This window comes from Lutra lutra, chromosome 2 (assembly GCF_902655055.1).
Source record: "Lutra lutra chromosome 2, mLutLut1.2, whole genome shotgun sequence".
In the NCBI taxonomy this organism is placed as follows: domain Eukaryota; kingdom Metazoa; phylum Chordata; class Mammalia; order Carnivora; family Mustelidae; genus Lutra; species Lutra lutra.
The window spans coordinates 173,420,305-173,440,630 of record NC_062279.1 but is presented as its reverse complement, the minus strand read 5'-3'; the positions used below and the strand labels follow the sequence as shown (position 1 = coordinate 173,440,630).

The 20,326-nt window shown below is 49.6% G+C and overlaps 1 protein-coding gene across 5 annotated transcripts in view; it reads right to left on the bottom strand.

Annotated features, from left to right (window-relative positions):
- Positions 1–3,001: 3,001 nt before the first annotated feature.
- TBC1D1 (TBC1 domain family member 1) overlaps positions 3,002–20,326 on the bottom strand; it is a 233,787-nt gene continuing 216,462 nt past the window's right edge. For 4 of the 5 annotated variants that reach the window (XM_047719092.1, XM_047719091.1, XM_047719093.1 and 1 more), the window contains 3 exons: positions 13,717–13,886; positions 7,187–7,360; positions 3,002–3,521 (listed from right to left, as the gene is read on the bottom strand). In XM_047719092.1, coding sequence (XP_047575048.1) covers positions 3,318–3,521; positions 7,187–7,360; positions 13,717–13,886 — 548 coding nt within the window. In that variant the 3' untranslated portion in view covers positions 3,002–3,317. Of the gene's footprint in view, positions 3,522–7,186; positions 7,361–13,716; positions 13,887–20,326 lie in introns of those variants that run through there. The other variant, XM_047719095.1, reaches the window with a different exon arrangement.

Below are 20,326 nucleotides of genomic sequence, written 5' to 3'. Positions count from 1 at the left end.
AAGGTAAAAAGGAAACATCTGTTGGGAGCCAACACCGTACCTAATTTAGACCCTGGTGAAGTAGGATTCCTCTGTGTCCTTGACCACAGATAAGAGTGAGCTGGAGAGTGTACCCCCCACCCCGCCCTGTCTTTAACTCAAGGCCCCTGAAGACCCTGCATCTTAGGAGAGAATCTGATCGGGGCTCCTTACTAATACGGATCATTGTTGCTCCGAATCTTGCTTGAGGTTGCCAGAAATGATTTCCAAAGGTGGGCGGTGTGGACTCTTCAGCAGACGGGAGACTGGGGATCTAACTGATCCTACAGCTGATCATTTGGGGATCTCGAATATCTCATCATCTCACTCAGTGTTTTCCTCTATCAAATGAGGTCAGAAATGGTTTTCTAGTAGGAAGCACAAGTTTCCCTCTGGCTTTCCCAGTCCAAAATTACTTGGAGCCGTTACAAACCCTTAAAGTATTATCAATGTAAAGACAATGAGGCCTGTAAATTATTTTTACCACATAGAGTTTCTGGATCTTAACCAGCAAAACATTTGGTAGCACTTGACAGAGGGGAGCAGACAAAGGGGGCGGCAGTCCGGGATCCCAGCAGACTCTTGTCTCCACGATATTTCACCATCGTGACTTTCAAAGTCAAAACCAGTGGATGAATCTGAATGTTACAGGTCACTGACCACAGACACGTGGGTGGAGGTCTAATAACGCCCCCCTTCACGCCTGCTTTCATTCGTATCAGGCAGTTTCCAAAATTAATCATGGTAGTTTGTTCTATGCAAGCTTGTCCCAGAATCCCTTTCCCTGGTGGCTCTAGGTCAGACATGGCTCAAAGACATGCTTGTGTTGAGACACGGAAAACAAAAGGAAAGCAAGAGCCATTTTCTCTGAAGGTCATGGTAGTTAAAAGTGACTTCTCTGCTTCACCTTTTCTACCCAGGTGTTGACCTTCCAAATGTTGACCCCAGACCCCCCACTGGACACCCGGCTGAAGATGCTGAGAGACGGTCACCATGTGGCTGCAACAGCGTCCCACAGAGCTCCCTGCGTGCCACCTTGCCCTGGCCCACTCTGTACCTGCATGTGCTCTGCCTCTCGGATGGACCCACCGGTGACTCCTCCTAACTCAGAGGGTGCTCCCTCTGCACCCTCATTTTCTCCTGCTCCTTCCACACACAGCCCTAAGAGGGGCCTGGGGCTGGGTGTTCGTCCACAGCACTGAGTGCCAGCACATAGAAAACACGCGTGTTACGCATTTACAAATACACATGTATGTAATAGTGTGCTTCCGGCGGGCTCCTAGCGTCCTAAGTCGAAGGAAACATAAACGGTAGCAAAAGAAAGACAACCTCGATGTGCACACACACGTGCATACAGTTGGGTGTTAGAGAAAAACAGAACATAGTATTTGCCTCTGCAAATCCTCACACAGTAACGTGAATTGGCTTTATGGAGGTTTCTTTTCCTGAGTCCCACACGGGCTGGGCCTCTGTCTGACCTGTATCTGAGGGCTTGCGCGACCTCCAGGCACCCACGGGCCCTGGCGACTGATGGGGCCTGTCTCATCGGAGCTACCATTTCCGCTCCCACCGAGGTGCCATAGCGTCACTAGCACTTGGGTAACGATACTGGGAGCACAAGGCGCCAACGCCTCAGACGCCTTCGCGGCTTCCCTTCTCTGGCCTGAAAAGCAAAGAACTAAAGTCAACAAGTAAAACAGACACCATAAAAGTGTGGGCACGGATTTATTGCTCTTTTGTTCCTTATTTAATGCCGGGTCCATGTTTTTTGAGTCATGGTAAGATGATGTCCAAAATTCAACATTATTAAAGACTCAAACAGTGAAATAGGTGGAAAGAAGCCCTCAGATATTAACTCCTCTAAATTCTGTCTGGTGGAACAACTCGGGATAGATGCTCCTGGGCTGGGCATCTTGATTTGTGAGGAGAACCAACCACTATCCCCCACGTGGGAGTCCTGAATGTTGTCCAACTTTTAGGCACTGGGGAGTGCGTGTGTCACCCTCAGAAATGTCTGGGGAGATCTGGGATGAGTCTGAGTATGAAAATCCCTCCTTTCACCTCAGGCTGAAAGAGATGCGCGCTGCTGAGAGTCCCAAGAGACGAGAGGGGACTATGATGGCAAAGGCCAAAGTGATCCTGCTGCCTCAGAGACCCTCTCTGCCCCGACCCCTAGTTCTGAGAGCGCTTGTGCGGAGGCCTCACGCAGGGACCCGAGGAAGCCGCACTAGCTGTGAGCGGCTTTCTGCTTGATGAAGGCACAGGGTTCTCATCCCCCAAGGGAAAGGGTCACCATGTTGTGAATCGTAGTCAGAACACGCCGCCCCGCTCTGAACAACTGTGCTCAGCTGCCACTGTCTGATTGCGGTTTCAGGCTGATGGCTCTTTTCCAAAGCCATCTCTCTGGCGCCCACGACAATCCTGACACACCAGGCTACTTCTTTGGGGAATGTGGTTCCCAAGGGTGTGCCCTCAAAGGGACTCACAGCGCCTGCCTCACACAAGAGCAAAAGTAAATACCCGGCCCTGACCGGGCGACAACAATCCACAAAGAAATACACGCATCAGAGTCCACAGATGCCGGTCGCTCCCTAGCAACATGTGGTGTGAGCCTAAGAACTGATGATTTACCCAGAAAACATTGATCTACAATGACTTTGATACTTAAGGACTAAGTAAAAAAAATGAAAACCGTTTTTGTTTTTTTAAAAGACAGACGTCAGTGAATACCCAGGAGAGTGCTAAATTCAAGATGTCCTGACGGTTCTCTGGGGCTTCTGCAGCCAGGACAGACAGACAGGGGCCAGTTGCATCGCCTGCCTGCCGGGGACCAGAGGGTGTGGTTCCACAAACCCACATGGATGAGCCCCGGCCCCACTTCCAGGCCGGAGGACTCCCCTCGAGCCCCCACCCGAGCCCCAGCCCCGCCCCAGGACTCGCTGTTCTTCGTAAGCACAGTGCTGCTGAGAAAGGAGGCAACAAGGAAACTCGAAGGCGCATTTATTCACATCCGTGCCACCTAAACCTACTGGGTACAGTAATCGGGACTGAAAAAGGGACGGACTGCAACTTAAACAACAACAAAAACACTGGGACCTCCGTCCCCATGACTCGCAAGTTCTAGTTCAGAACAGTCTGCATGCTGGCAAGCCAGTGTCCTCCCTGAGAAGCACGCGTCATGCCTCGTTCTCTCCCTCTGGCATCTTCTGTCCCTCTCAGTTAAGGCCTGGACAGCGCAAGGACGGGCTGCAGAGGCTCCCCTGCAGCCGTGCTCTGGCGAGGGGCTGTGTCCTGTGCCGTCAGTCACCTGCGGGCCCGGGCCCCATGAAGTCCGGCTCTGGCCCGTGCGGTTCTGCCGTCCCCTGCCTCCGGAGCTCCTCTACCGTCTGCAGCAGGGCTGACCGCTCCAGCTCCAAGGCGAGGGTGGCCTGCTTCAGCTTGCTTTCGCTGCTCAGAAGCCTCTCAACCGTAGCTTCCAGGATCTGGATCCTCCCGTTTGCCACCTGGAGAATCAAAGAAGCAAGTGTGAACTGGCAGGCGAGAATGCGGAGGGGTTGGGGGCTGGCGGGGATCCACTCTACACTCCACTGGCCAGCCTCGAAGACGCTTTGGAGCCCTGTTTTGGCAGAGACAAGCCTATTTGTTTATTTGTGGCCTGGTCTTCTGGACACACAGGAAGACTACATTTCCCAGGTTCCTTCGCAGGAAGGCCGAGCCAGTCTGAGAGCCTCCAGCATCCTCCCTGCTGTGGCCTCTCTGAGAGGGCTGGCACCTTCACAGTGCAAAGGGACCCCAACAACAGGGAAGACAGCTCTGATCCAGGCCAAGACTGCTTCAGGAACAAGGGGCGGAGCTTCAGGGACAAAGGGACCGCCGCTGGGCCCCGCCCCTGAGATCTGGAACTTTGTGGACCACTGCGGCAGAGCCTGGCCCATCCATACAACCCCACACACTCGTGTGCACAGACTGACTTCAGACTGAGAGGCCAGTGGTTCCCGTGGGGCAGCCCCAGCGGTACCAGCCCTCTCCTCCCAGATCCTTTCTATTCTCCTCAAGGTCAGTGGGTCTCACCGCATCCAGGGTCCAGGTGTCCCAGCATCAGTCTTGCTGACTGGTCACCACCGCTGCCCCTGAGATAAGTGGTGTCCCCCCTCCTGCCCAGCCCACATCCTGGTCACCGAGCACATGACGGCCGCACACAACGGAGAACTTCCAGGGGCTTCTCTCTAGCAACTGCCCCTCCTAGTTCTCAGCTACCAGGGCCGGCTTCCCAGGCAACCAGTGGGCTCCAGGGAGGCTGTGGGGTTTCCTGAGAAAGCCACAGCCAGTCCGACCTTTAGAGGCAGCCGTCTCCAAGGCCTTCCCGGCCGGGTCGTCGGTGCACAGTGACTCCTGCGGGTGCTCAGCTCCCTGAGTCGGGGAGCCACCGTTCCACCTCGCCAACCCGGCCCTGCTACACACGTTCCCGCTAATTTGGGGTGGAGAAAATGGTACTTGTTTTTTCTCTCTCTCATTTTCAAAACAAGAGAAATAGGTTTTTGAACAAGACAACACTTGTGCCAGACAGGCGCCTCACGACTCAAAGTCTAGCTCTAGCTGTGCCGCTGGGGTGCCCAAAATAGAAGGAGGAAAGGACTGCGCGTCCAGGTCAGTGTGCCTGCCAGGCAGGGGCGGCCGCACTGAGTGTACACTCGCAAGGGGTGCTCTGTGAACCTCACACTCCTTCCCATGGCCGGGGTCTGGGGCAGGTCCACCGCCCCCACGAAGGACCGCCCGTTCTTGAGGCCCACGTGATCCCCACGTGCCACCCGGCTTCGTGGTGAGCGGTTCTGCACAGCTGTCACGCTCCTCCATGAGACCGAAGCGCTTTCATGGAGAAAAGCATGTCTCCTGTACACGGGTTTTGCCTCCCGCAGCACCTAGATCACTGGCACTTGATGACTCACAGACGCTTAGTATAAAAAAAGCATGTCCATTATTATGTGGCACCATTTGGTGGGTGTATGCAATTGTCTTCTATCGTCTTGCCCTGCTGGACAAAACAGGGAGAACCCTTTGCTCTCAAGCTGCTAGATAACATTAAGTGTTTAACAGGAAAACAAATGGGATCTTGGTCTCTCTGGCAACTAACAGGAACAAAGATAGAAAACAGGTCAATTTTGATACTTTGGAAAAAAACAAAGATCTATGTCAAAAACTATTATAGTTAACACTATCTTTGGACTCTGAAAACTGTTTAGAAAAAAAAAAAAAAAGGAGGTGTGAGTCTTACAGAACATGGATAAGTGTGGCTGCAAGACAGTAAGCCCATGTGACTCGCGGAGGGAACTGGGAAAACGATCTTCAAGCTCCCGCAAACTGACACAGCGTCCTCCCGGTCCCAGGTCTTGGACAGCAGCAGTGTCTTCTGAGTCTCGGTGGCCCTGGCACCTGGCAAGGCGAGGGCCCCCAATACTGGTGGGCTGGCACAGCAGCAGCCTTGAATGATCCCTCCACAGAGCACAGCCTTGGTGAAACACCGCTGCAAGAAGGATGTCCGTCATGACTAATTACCACCCGGGGTCCTTCTTGAGGGATTTCGAGATCTGAGCAGCTTTGCACAGCTTTTCTCGTCACGAAAAGGGTATGGTATCAGAGAAGCAACAAGAAATTACGTGCACCCTTTACCATGAAAAAAAAAAAAATCACGCAGGCATTAGCCCAATAAATGGAATCTTCTATTTCTATCCTGCCTATCTTCATGAGCCAAATGCTTCAAATGCTAGTCCGAGCGTTGTCAGAAACGTTCCTATTACATTCTATTTCAGAGACCTAGTTTGTTTGGAAGTCACTTAAAATTACCACCTCCCATGCAGACCGTTACAGGCCAGATAAGGCTCTTTATTCCCATGAGCCTCCCCTTCAAGGACAGCCAAGACATCCTGGAGACACTGTACACAAATATCTTTCCAGTTAGGACATCTCAGTTGTAGGGAAAAAAAGAAGCTAAATTTCAGAATGTGCTTGGTGGTTAGGACTGGGCAGGGAAAGCGTTTTTCTTTGTTCCTCTACAGTAAATAGCCACTAGGTCTCCTGGGATAAATCCCTGCTGGGAGGAATGCATTTTGGACTAGGGTTGATTTATTAAGCTCTCAGTGCTGGCCTTTCTCATATCACTGCCAAGCCTGTGTCTGCAAAGCGGCAACTTTCTATGGAGAAAACTAAGAGGCTTAGGTCGGGATGGAAGGCTTATTCTAAGGTCAGCCCAGGAACACCATAAAATACATGCTTTGGGGACAAATATGTATTTGTCTTTGCAGCAAATAAAGTTTTTTTTTAAATCCCTCCAAACAATTCCTTGACAATAATAGCATTACCACCCATTCATGGCATTAAGAAAGTAGGCCGTACCATTATGTTATTCGATGTGATCGGTAAAGGAGCTGTGCTAAGCCGTCAGGGACTGTGTGTCACACAGACGCAGCAATCAGGACAGGGCAGGTCAGCGGTCTGCCCAGCGCGACAGTGTGGAGACAACAATGGATCTGGCGGGAGCTGGGTTTCTGGACTACATCCCTAGGCTTACCCCATCTCACCCTTCTGTACACATGGTCTGTTTGCCTTTCTACCACATGTCCTCACCCACATTCATCCATGTTAAGATGTAAGCTTCTAGAGGGGAGAACTGTGTCCCTCATGAAGTAAACTTTTGTATTTGCAATAAGGACTCTCAAATCATGACCACATGCTCTGGTTTGTTTTGTTAGGTAGATCTCTGCGTTACTCCCCTCCCCTAACGTCCCTCCATGGACCTAGCTGGTTTCGCTCACAGAAGCCCAAGCCTTTGATTCTCTGGTTATTCCTCAAAGCACAATTGCTGGCATTCAGCGAACCCTCGGCATCCTGGACCTCAGTTCACCGCTGAGCCTCCCTCCTAAAAGGGTTAAGTGCAGAGACAGCCTCTCAGAAAGTTCCAGGACTGTCTGACCTCAGCAAAGGATAATCTGTCTGCTCCCTAATAAAAAGGACCAATTCTCCTGGGCTACCTTTGATCCCAACTATAAACAGACTGGGGGGCTGGGGGAGAGGTCCCACGGTCATGGGAAAACCCAGCCCGCCGGTGCTTTGGTGCGCTAATGATCTACCCCACGCTCAGGGCTCAGGAAGAGGCTTTCTAAATATGCTCTACCTGCAGTTGTTCAAGGAGGTCAAGGTTCTGTTTGCGCAAGCTGCTGTTGGTCTTCTCTAATTTGTCCATTCTTTGGTTGTCACTGAGAGGAGAGGAATCGATAAGTTCTTCTTGAAGCACGTGGTACTCGACTTCGTAGGCTTGTAACTGTTTAGCGATATCCATCTCAGACACCTGTTACGTACAGACAAGCCGTCAGGCCCCGAGAATGAGACAAATCCCACCTGCGCGTGTTCGTCCCCGTCAGCAAGCATCCCCCACACACCAACTCCGGGCCTGGTACTGTCAGTGAGAAACAAGGAAAACTCCCTGCATTGAAAAGGTAACAATTCTACTTGGGAAGAAAAAACAAAAGAAGCAATGAGACATAAACCCAAGGTACCAATAGGTATGGGTCTCAGATAACTCATTTTCCAAAGGCCCAAACCTTACTTTTTTTTTTTTTTAAAGGCTTTTTACAAAAATTTATTTTTAGTTCCTATTTCAGCACAGATTTCCTTTTTCTCTGAAAATTCTATTGTGTTAGACACATCAGCTATGGTCAAAGAGGGAGAAAAAACAAAACAAAACAGAAGAATCACAGCCCTATTTGCCCAGTCACCGAGTCAAAGTTTAATTATAGTTCACAGGGTTTTTAGAGTTACAAGAACAGCTAAGTAATGGAACTGTTTACTAAAAAACCCTCCTTTGCACATAAGATATGCAGAAATGAGCCAAAACCCAAATGTCGCCCACGCAGATGAGTGAACATGAAACAATGCCTTCCTGCCCATAATAGTAACAGTGATCGAGAAACCACTCGTGTGAAAAACAGCCCCGAAGTGCCCAAGTGAGTCGTTTGTGTTTGGACTTTCTCTGAGGGAGCGGGGTGGGAGCTGCAGAGGGGTCAGGAGCGGCCCCGGCCTCTTTCCTGCAGCTGCTTCTGTGGGATCGCCCTGCGGGCTGGGGCTCTGAGCACCCGAGTCAAGTCCCAGGGAGGCTCTGCGTGTGGGTCTGGGCGTCCGGTCATGCTGGCTCGGTGGAAACAAGGCCAGCATCCCAGAACACACACTTGGAAGATGAGGTTAGGCCTTATGAGAGCACAAAGGAGCTCTTCACTGCCTTCTTTAAGAAATTCCAGTGTAGTGTGAATCAATGGAAAGCTCGCATTCCCCGACAGTGCCCTGTTAGCACTCAAACATGGATGAACCCTATCTTCCCTGAAATCGATACTCAAAAACCATGTTTACTTTCTCACCATTCCTAACAATCTTCTCTGCTTGGAGATTAATTTTTCAGCTTCCTGCTTTTCAACGGAATTCAATGCACAAGACCAATTAGGCACAAAAGTCATTCTATGCCCCAAACTACTGTGTATTGTATTTGCGGTGTGGGTGTGTGTGCAAGCTTGCCGTGTTGATAGGCAATCCTCTGTTGTCCCTCCGAGTGACCGCGCGGTCAGCAGGGCTTACTCTCGCTGCAGTTCAGCCAAGAACACGGACTCAGCCCTCAAATCAGGGCTCCCCTGGTGATGCCCTGAATGACCTTGAGCAAGTTACGTGACTTCTCCCGGCCTCGGCCATGAGAGCACCCACCTCCAGCATCACTGTGGGAATTCCGTGAGGCAACTCGTGGGAGTTCCCAGCACATGCCTGGCAGGGGGGAGCAGGTGCTCATTTAGCTAAGGAAGCTGCTTCCACGCGCCTGTTATGAAACCCTCACATTCAACCTTGCGCTTCAGCAAAATTACAAAGGATGCCACATCACGGAACCTCTGAACAGCTCAAACGGGGCAAAAACCGCAAACATTAAAATCGAGACTGCCGTGGCACTGGCGTATAATTAGGGTGCAGAATAAATGTACAGTTCCTTCTCTCTTTCTACTGAGATTTAGTTTTAAAAGAGCTACTAATGTGGAAAACCTGTGAACAAAACCTATGGCCCTCTCATACAGATTGATGCCATGCTAAGGTTAATGGCTCTCAGCTGTGCCCAAAGCTGTATACTCTTTCAGGGACCCATTAATTCCCAGGAACCACCCTGGGTCACCCTGCTTAATTGCATCATTATCTCCTGGCGGCTAAAATCCTTCGAGCCCTGCGTTTTGCAGCTATGCTCTAGAATTGATCCCAAAGCGTGGCACTCTGCGGCTGGTTGGGAAGGCAGAGCCTAGGTCCTCAAATGAGGCTTTTTCGAGTTGCTCTATATTCTTCATGACCGTAATTACAAGTGGCTTCATTGTTCTACCTACTCGAGGTGTCATAACCCCGTTAATCCATTCGTCCAGTGCTGGGTATCTAGTTACTTATAAAGTTTCTGTAGTTATAAATGACAACTCTAAACATCCTTGCACATATGGCTTTTCCCATATTTTGGATTATTTCCTAAGGATACATTCCAAGAAATGGGATTACTGAGTCAAGGGCCATGAATATTTTACTGGCTTGTGATACACATCGCCAAGTGGCCTCCCAAATGGGAATAATCAATGTACAATGCCATCGACAACAACACACCAATGTGCCAGACACAGTCTACCCCTGGCGCCTGGTACCGACCTTAATATGTTTCATTTTGTTAATCTAGCAGGTAGAGCACTGTATGTTATTTAAATTATGCATGAAGGTAAATATTTTCCCAGATATTTGTTTACTAGATGGATCTCCTCTTTAGTGAATTGTCTGTTTATGTTCTTGGCTCGTTTGCTCCTGGAGACACAGTGGGTTCCTCTTTGCAGTCTGTGCACACTCTGTATAATGAAGCCGTTAACCCTGACGCCTGCAGAACTGGCCACAAACTTTCCACCTTCCAAGCCTCCAGGCCCTGCCCTCAGGTCATCACCAGGACTGGAAAGAGGAGCAGGGGCCCAGAGATCAGCCAGGAGGGGCTACAGTGCCTGTAGTGAATTTAAAAATAAGAAACCCAACTAAAAACTGGTCTGTTTTTTATTATCACCACATGCAAGCAATTCTAAACAATATCAGTGGTAAAATATTCCTCCTCACTGTACCCACCCTTTTGGTATGGCACTGACTAGCCTTTGAAGAAAGTCCTCGTTGTCAGCCGTGCAAACTGCCCAAGCTGTGAGGGCTCCTCCCGGCGCAGACGAGGCCATCTCAACGCTGTGATTCTGAGGAGCGGCTCCGGAACAAAGGAACCTTGTTAAGATTCTAGTTTCTATTCTACAAGCTCAACTAGAACAGGAATTGTCTAGTGTGTTCAGTGAAGCTGCCCACAGCAGAGCTTTTCAAATGTTCCAGTGTGTGTGAATCCCCTGGGGATCTTGTTAAAATGCAGATTCTGACTCAGCAGGTCTGGGGCGAGGCCCCAGATTCTGCATTTCTGGCAAGTTCCTACAGAGTACAATGACAGGTGCAGGCCTGGGGCCATGCTGTGAACACAGCCCCAAGAACTCTTTGCTCTGTCTCCCAAAGTCCCCCTTCAACTTGGATTTTTTTCCTTAACACTGAAATGAACTGGCAGAGGCAGACAGCACTCCCTGAGGCAGACAGACAACCTGACCTCCTTCTCGGTTTCTGTGTCTTCCCAAGGTTTCGCTCTTGTTGGGTCAGAGGATTTTTATGGCTCATATTCAACTGACAGTTAAACGGAGGACCTGCCACAGACTTCAGGACCCTTCTCCCTCTGCCCTGGGCTCCGTCAACTCTGGACCTGCTCTGCTGTGGCTGCTCCCCGCCTGCCCATCCCGAGCCAAAGCCTCAGAGCCCTGTCCTTCACTCCCTCCCTCCCATCCCAGCTGCACACTGTGTCCTGCTGCTGGAGCTGAGGCTATCTACAGAAAGAGCATCGAACGAAATGAGCCAGAGCTACCCCAGAGGACCATCATGACGACACCCACTCACATACACGACAGCTGCTCTGACGGGTGCAATGAATGCGTCTGTCACTTGCACCCTGTGGACCTCCAAGAGCTGAGCCTGGAGGCCCTCTCAGGCTGCCAAGGGGTCGCACTGTACCTCAGGCCTCATCTCCGAGTGGGACTTAAACTAGGGCACCCTCTAGGTGGGGAGGGGGCAGTGAGCATGGAATGCATGGGAGGGCAAGAGGTCAGAGAGCTGGGCTTCCCATCAAGACTCTTGGCAGGATGTAAACCTGGGCCCCGAAATGTAGATTCTGCATTCCCCACACTGCTGCTCCCAATCCACAACCACCCTTCCCTTCCAAGTTCAATGCAGAGGCATCTTGGATTTCCCTCAATTCTCACTCCCATGCCTGTGATCAGGAATCAGCAAAGCACCACCTATGGACTGAATCTGTCCCACTGCATGTTATTACAAATAAAGTTTTATTGAAACAACAGTCACTCCATTCATGTGCATATTATCTTTGTGCTGCAAAGACAGAGTGGAGTGACTACAAGAGACCTTCTGGCCCCCAAAGCCTGAACGACTTACTATCTGGCCCACTGCAGAAAATGGATGCTGACCCCTGCTCTTAGCTCACTCCTTGGGCCTACTTGAACTCATCTCTCCCAACTCCCAGTCAGCAGCGCTCACCCCACCAGCCTGGCTCCCACACGCCCTTGCACGAGCACCACTGTGGCTCTTACCACACTTGGAATTACTGGGTTCCATGCTCGTCTTCTGCACAAGATGGGCTCTGCTGTCAGAGACCCATCCCATTCTTGGCTCTGCCACTACAAACAGAGTGTTGGGCATGTTACCCTCTCCATGCCCAGCTTCCCTGCCTATAAAAATGGGGATTATAACACACATCCCAGGTCTATTAAGGGGTCCATGGAAAAAAGGACCCCAGGTTCAAGACGGCTGCCTGAAACAAATCAGGTGCACACACACAAAATTCTACTCTCTCCATGTCATGTCCATTTCCAGTCCTCCAACAATTAAATAGACCCTGACACTGAATAAGTATTCTTTACAGAAAAGGGAGGAGAAAACAGGATTCTTTTCTGGGGCTCAGTATCTAGGAGGTAAACTGAATGTTCGCTGAGCCTGCCTGCCTGCCTGAGAGCCAGGGGAGGCCCTCCCTGGGCAGGGACTTGAGGTAACCACGGTGCTCTGTCTACCCCGGCGGCCAGAGCACGTAGGTTTATGCCGTGAGAGCTATAAAGGCAATCAGTGCACATAAATGCCAAACATTTAAGAATCAAAAGGACAGAGAATTCAGTGTTAACATACAGGTAAAATACAGAAAAGCCTCTGTAATTAAATGATACCGGGGCGCACCGCAAAGCTGCGAGGTCACCACGCCCTCAACAGCAGGGCGACCAAGGGCCAGTGAGCCTGCCTCTTTGTGCCCTACGGGCCTCACGGGTTAAAACCATCTATCCTGTCAGGACCGCGGTCATGACGAAATGAGATCGTGTGCATATGTAGATTCACACAGAACCTGGCAGGAAGTAGGGCCTGAATAAGCCAAAGCTATTCACATTGAGAGAAACGTGCCAGGGAAGCAAAATACGAAGAGACGCATCGATTCCCGAAGAACCAAAGCGCAGAGTGGGAAGGCAGTGCCCTTTGGCAGCAAGATCCAGACTGCCCCGGGGCTCACAGCGGCTCCCCTCCCCAGGCCACACCTGCTTTTTTCTCTGTGCGCCACACCACAGGAGGGGCTGCAAATAAAACTGGAAACACCGAGTCTGGGTGCAGTCCACAGGAGTCGCCGGATTCCTCTTGGACCATGAGAAGTCCTCCGAGTAAGAACGTGCTTAAAAAACAGCTTTGTTCCACGACTTGTTTTTATCTGACTGCTCTATGCTCTATGTTTTCGTCGCATTGGGAGCAGGTGAGGCCTGAGCGCTGGCCGCGATGCAGAAATCCCTGCCAGAGCATCGTGAGCCAGCCAGCCCCTGGATGCTTGCAGCGGTGACCCACCCCCTGCTAAACAACCCAGCCCTTCGGAGCCAGCAAACGTTACTAGAAGGTTCTTCTTTATACAGAGTCAAAAATCACCCCTAAACCAGACCACGGAACAACTGATCTAGTTGTAATTCTGGCTTAACCCACCCTCGCCCCTAACGTTTGAGAGGAATGGTCTACTGGCTACAGAAACCAGAGGTGCTCAAGCCACAGATGTGAAACTGAATTCTAAAATACACACACACACACACACACACACATCATGGAACAAATTCCTAGAATATATACTATCATGATTTTGTTATCAAAGGGTTATTTTTAGAAAATTCCAAATACTCCCACACAGCTGAAAAGAAATCAAAGCTCTCCCACTGTAGGGCCAGCCTGATTGTGCACGTGTTTCAGAAGAACAACCAGGAGTGAAGCCCCTTGACTAGAAGCAGTTACCGATAGCCTGGGCCGGTTCTCCGCCCTGACCGCTGCCCCCTTGTTTACACGTGGCACAGCCCCATCACATTCCCAACGCACGCGCACTCGGACACGTGCTCAGTCACTGACCGAGTACTTGGCCATGTGCTTCCTACCTGCCCGGCAACACACAGCCTGGTGCCCACAGGACCAAGTGGTAGGAGACAGGTCCCGAGAGAAAGAAAGTTAAGCTCTCCAAATCCAGGACGGCATACGCCTTTGGAAGGCCGGACTGAAGCGTACCTGACTGATGGTCTTTTCCATTTGCACCAAGCCCAGGTTGGGAAGGGTGTTTTTTATAAAGTCAACTATGGTTTCTAGGTTTTCATGTTGCAGAATCAAGGGCTTATGGCTTCCCAACAGACTTAAAGCCACTTTAAATATGACCTCTGATCCCTGAAGAAAGATCATATCTGGGAAAACACAGAAATGCAGAAAAGTTAAACCAGACTAGTTTCTGATGAAGTAACATTGCGTTTTCTTGTTCACACATCAGAGCAGGATGGTGGGAAACGTGAACCCAAATTGTGGACTTTATTTCCTTTTTAAGTGCCTGATATTTCAGATAAGGTTGTCAAGATAATATTGCAAATAATAAAAGAAATACGGATAATATACTGCTAAGATTTTTGTCACAGGTTCAGATAAATCTTTCTGGTTATTGTTCTAAAATATGTTAAATTCAAAAAAGCTTCAAAAGTTAGGAGAAAACTTTTTATTATACTGTTTTCCTAGAGATGCTCCAGGGTTTTAAAGGAGTTACAAAACACATTTTTGTGAGTAAAACTGAAAGATGTTTAGATACACAGCATCAGAAATTAAGTAAAAAAAAAAAAAAGCATCTCTTTTTGAAATAAGGAATTGAATTAAAAGACTGCTAAAATTCATAAACTGTCTGCAGAGTTGCAAAAGTACATTATTATACTTGCCCGTATGCTGGGTTTTAGCATAACAATGAAGTGAAAACCATCTTCCTTCAGAAAAATTCAAAGAACCCTGTCAGTTATTTTCTAGTTCTTGCCATAGTTTGGACTGTGACGTGGTAAGAGGGAGGGCCAGCGGCCCAGGCCATGGGGTGAGCAGCCGGCCTCGCCCCAGCACCCCCTTCCTCACAGAGCTGAAGCCACTTGAGGAAGAGATCGTCCCGGGGCCAGAGCACAGCCCTAGCAACTAATTGTTTGATGACTATATTCGGGCAAGTAACCTAACAACTGGAATTAAAAATACAAGAGGAAAACACACTTTTAAAAGTGAGGGCATGGATCTAACTAGAGGCAACTGTCAATATGGGGGGGAGGGGCTGCAGGGTAAGGTGAGAGACAGAGAAGTGGTCCTCCGGGTCATCAGGTCCTGGAAAACAAAAGCAGGTGAGAGGAAGAACCCCCAGCAGTGGGCTTCTCTAGGTGGTTTAGCATGACAAGGTAGAAAGACCACGAAGAAACAGGAAAGGCTGGAAGCTGCTGCCCACAGGGAAGGGGAAGGTGTCCGCATCGGAGTGATTTGTGCGAGCGCGCACAGGGCAGGCCCTGGGCACCCCCGGCCGGCCAGGTCAGCCCTGGGATGCCCTGTGACCTTCCCCAAGGCCTCGGCCACACCAGCAGACCCCGTGTCAAGGTGCGTGTCACCGGTCTCTCTCACAGAGCTCAGGGCCACACTGTTTCCATAAACATCACAAGTGCTCACAGTGCGGACGGCCCCACGAAGCGAGAAGGAGGAGAGCGGCCTCCTCCTTAGGTGTGGCTGCAGAGGCTGGAAAGATAAATTAGAGAACTGGTCGTATCTTTGAAATCTGAGCCCTCGGGGGGAAGTACTATAGGTATCAGACAGCCCACTGTAAGAATATTTTTGTGAAACGTCTGCTTCATGAAATACACCAGTTTAACCATGTAAGTCACCACTACAGAAAATACAGAAGGTCTCAGACAGCACCATACCTGAGATGTGTTTTTAAAAAGAAATATTTCCCCAAATAAAACAAACTTGAAGCTTCTGTGGTTTAGACAGCAAGGCTTCCTTTCAATAGATCCGCTTTTAGAGCTGAACAAATATGACGGCATCTATTGGAAGAAATAGCAAGTCTTTTGAGCAAGGGTCCTGGGACAGGGCTGTGCGACAGGCTAACTGTCATGGCTCAGGGACCTTAGTCTCTGAGAGACATGTAACTAGTAACCAGATAGCGCCTCGTCTAAGCCAAGTAAGAGAAGTAATTATCGGGGAAGTTTTATGAGCACAAACATGCAACCCATAGCCACAGTCTCTTTAGACAGACAACTGGGACCTCCAAATTTTACTCATGGTTTTGTTGTTGTTTTAGAGAGGGGGGTAGGGGGATCAGAGGGAGAGAGAATCTTACTCAAGCAGGCTCCACGCCCAGCATGGAGCCAAACCTGGGTTCGATCTCACGACCGTGAGATCATGACCTGAGTTGAAATCAAGAGTTGAACGCTTCACTGACTGAGCCACCCAGGCATCCCAGGATCTTGCTTTTTATTTTATATTTTTATTTTTTTTAAAAGATTTTATTTATTTGAGAGAGAGACAGACTGAGAGAGCATGACAGGGGAGGTCAGCGGGAGAAGCAGAGTCCCCATGGAGCTGGGAGCCCGATGCAGGACTCGATCCTAGGACTCTGGGATCATGACCTGAGCCGAAGGCAGTCGCTTACCCAACTGAGCCACCCAGGCGCCCCAGGGTCTTGATTTTTAGAACAAATCTGCTTAGCGGAGTGCTTCCCAGCATTCTAAACTCTGACTTTTCTGGGCTGTATGAAGAAAACAGAAAAAAGCTGAGAGAGGTGTTTTGTTGTTGTTGTTTTTTAACCACTCTTTGAAAATATAGCCCTGGATGTATTTGTCTCATTGGGTGTGTCTGCATTTAACAATACAAATGCTCTTTCCTGATGCTATTCCCAGGGCCTTAAGAGCGCTCTTCTATCTGCTGAGAAGTTCCTCACATTTAAGTCAGCAGGCATTCATTGAGCATCTACTACATGCCAGGCTTTCTACTGGGCACCAGAGATCGAGCCATGAACAAAAAGCTCAAAGGGAAAACTGCAGAGACACCAAAATCTGTTGGTTTGGGAGAGTTAGGCCCTGGTGTCAGGAGAGCAAGAGGGATGAAAACATTCTAAGGAAAGGTGGCTGCCAAACCCAATCTTGAAGAACCCACAGAAGCTTGTGAGGTCAGGAACCATGAAGGAAGAGGAAAAGAAGGTGTGAATGCCCAGGGGTGTGGAAGCCGCACACCATGTCCAGGAGCCTGAAGAGCAGGAGAAGGCAAGAGCTCGGGCTCTGTGCGGCACCGGGTCACCAAGGGCTCTCCTCCGTCCAGACATCAGCATCCTGATTTACCCAGAGCACAACAGGGGTCACCCAAGGCTTTCTGTTCCCTTTGATCCGAGTAGGTCAGTGCCCAGGTAAAGGGATGATGTTAATGAGACCCGTGAGTCTGAGCTTGCCAAGGCTACTTAGCTTTAGACAGAGAAGAGCCATCGCAGGTGAGAGGACCCTGATTCCCACCCGCAGACTCCCGGGGGCCTGCTGCCAGCCTGAGATGCTCGCCCAGTGCTCCTGGAGGCCCACTCCAGATGCCCACCCTCCTGAGGGCAGGCCGGCCGACAGGAGCCCTGCTGAGGGAGCCCGGCCCCAGAAGCTTGTCAGCCTGGGAAGGCCTCAAATAAGGACTTCATTTGGGTGCTCGATAATGAACCGTGCCAGAAGGGTTAAAGGAAGGACCCCCCCACCCCCCACCCTCCTGCCTGTCAAAGTTTTGCTTGGAGGCTGGGACTACTCAACTGATCTGACTAGCCTTGGGGGCAATATCTGTAACCCTTAAACAATGGATACCTTTTTCTCCCTCTGGAAATTTAAAAACTTAAATAACTTTTAAAGAATTGTAGAGAAAAATGCTACCTATAAACTCACTGCTCCAACTCAATTATTTTCATTTTTGTCCATCTTCTAATCCTTGTACCTTTATGTTCTGGAAATTAAACAAAAGAGCCTCTGTGGAAAAGTGAGTTCATTGCCTGCCCCTGAAGATCACTGCATGAGACAGCGGACTGCCGGAGCTGCCCCCGCGGCGCCCCGAGGCCGTGCCCCCCGCACTGCAGCCAACTTCCCTTCCCTCCTACTGCAAGCCACCCAGAAACAGGCCAAGGGTTTTATCAGGCAGGAAGTAAAGGGAACCTGAAATTCAGCTGACTCAGCCACTTTTGCAAATTATTTGCTGAGAACAATGCAAATAACCACTTTCCTTTGAAGATGCTTCAGCAGCCCTATTGTTCTGTTATTGTGTTAACCTATCAGAACTCTGTTGGAAACGCCCATGACCTAAAGGTGCCCATGACCTAAAGGTGCTGTATTCCTGGGGGGGAAGGTGGGCAGTAAAGCAAACTTATCCTGCATCCTCTTTTCCAGGCACCTTTGCTGCTGTCAAGGGCAAGCGCTCTCCTAACTCTCTCCTGGGAGGCTGGGCTGCTCTGGATGTGAGAGCACCCACTTCCCCCCAGGACCAGGTGGGAGGGACATGAAGGATGACGGCCGATCTGCAGCAGGCCTGCAGCACAAACAGATCGTGCACAATCTCACTTCCCGGCCATCGGAGCACGTTCCCCGGGGGAGCCTTTTTTCCTGGCCCTTTAAACCATCTTGTTTTGCTAAGTCTATTTTAGTCCTAAAGCCTCTCTGAATCCTTCCCTGTATTACAGGTGGCTTCTGTGTTTTCCGCCAAACCCTTCCTTTCTGCCCTCCGCCTCCTCCCTCAGCTGCTCAGCAGCACACCCTCTAACACCAGGAACCTCAGACCACAGCCGCCGCCTCTGGCAGGAGCAAACCAGGTCCTATTTTTCAGATGATGTCTTCCCCCAAAGGTAGGTGTGATGTGAAGGTGAACAGAGCAAGCATCTTTCCCAGGACCCCTCTCTACCCAAACTAGAAACACACAGGAGGAGGCTATTGTACATTCTGGGACACCCGCTCGGGAGGGCTGACAGTGATCACCACGGGAAGGTTAGGATAGGTGTGCCCCATCGCGAGCTGGTGTCCTCCAAGGAGAACATACTTCATGCCAACTAACCTGTTCAGTAATATAGGAGCTGTGCTGTCTGCAAGCTCAGAATCTGGCACGTCCATATGAAATGTCAACAGCTGACAAAGGTCCGTTTGTTTTTACGGTTTATTCAGGCCAAAAGGCTTACAATGAAATGGGCTTCAGGCCAAAATAGACTACAGTGTACGAATGGCAGGTTTAGGGATTTAAAACTAAGCTATCCACCATCATGAAGCTAAACAAACAAGGTTCAAGTCACCACTGCTAAATGCAGACGTGGTTTTTAGAAAACCTTCCCGTGGAACCTGCTAATATGATGGTTTGGTTTTACATACTGGTAGATGGAACAGATGTGCAAAAAGAAAAACAAAACAAAACAAAAACAAAAAATGAAAAAACCCAAATCAAAAAACCAAAACAAAAACCAACAGTTTTTGCAAAATGACATCACACACAGTGCTGCGCTGAGCTGCCACTTCCTGCCTACCATCTGAGGAGCCTCAGCCAGCTGGACACAGACCCCCCCCCCCCCCGCTGAGCACAGCAGGGGTCTGTGGGACCCCAGAGCTTCCACACACTGGCGTCTTTATGCGTAACGTAGGAGTGCCTCCAAGACTCACCACCGATTACGTAATATAAATATCCTGCTCTTGCCGGCTTTAGCTTTTAATTTATGAAGTCGTCAGAATGTACTTTAGAGCAGCACATATTCTCTAACAGGAGGCCTGTTGACTCCAAAGCAGAGTTTATGCCTCTGACTTATCTGACTTAGGCAAGGACAGGCTCTCTCCCAGAGTTCTGTGGCCCTGGGGTCCCCAGGGGTCCCCAGAGCTCCCTGCAAGGCAGCAGCTGAGGGCCCAGGCGGTGAGCCCTCAGTACTTGCCCTCCCATCGGAATCTTTGCAGAATTTTTTCTCACAAATGCTGTAATTCGATGCTTGAGCTATTTTCAAACCATGAACACCAACTTCTTCCCTCCTACCTCTTTCAGTCTTCACTCCTGTTACCCAGGTTTTGAAAAATACAGTAAAAAATGAGGAGAAAAACTGGACTAATGAATTTCTTTTTAATTTCTAGAGTAAGAAAAGTAAAAAACAAAAACAAAAACCACAGACATTTTTGGTAAGAAAGGCTTCAGCCTACAGCTAGAGATCTTATCATTTTGGTGACTCTTCTGTTAGTAAACTAAGCAGACAATTTTCAGGCTTTTTTTGTTGTTGTTTTTAATTATCTTTTTATTTATAATTTTAAGATTTTATTTACTTATTTGAGAGAGAGAGAGAGCACACGTGCACACGCGTGTGAGAGCACACACAAGCAGGGGGAGGGGCAGAGGGAGTGGGTAAGTAGACTCCCAACTGAACAGGGAGCCGAGCACAGGGCTCCATCCCAGGGGGCTGGGATTAGGACCTGAGCTGAAGGCAGATGCTTAACCGAAAAGGCCACCCAGGCACCATTATCTTCTTTTTAAACCCTGGTATAAACCCTTCATGAAATCTAATGATTTATTAAACCAGAAGAGATCTAGTGACAGAAAGTAAGAATCAGTTTGGGGAGCGAGTTATGCAAAAGGGGGTGGGGGCTGTGAATATTTTAAGAACATGGATTCTTCTAGTAAAGCTCAATGGGACATTCTTTTGAAGTTCTCGTGGATAAGAATAAGAATAAAAATCTCATACTCTGGGGGAAAGAGATGCAAAGATCAACTCAGTGCCCACCTTTGTTAAAAAGCAAATTTCAGGGGACGCCTGGGTGGCTCAGTTGGTTGGACGACTGCCTTCGGCTCAGGTCATGATCCCGGAGTC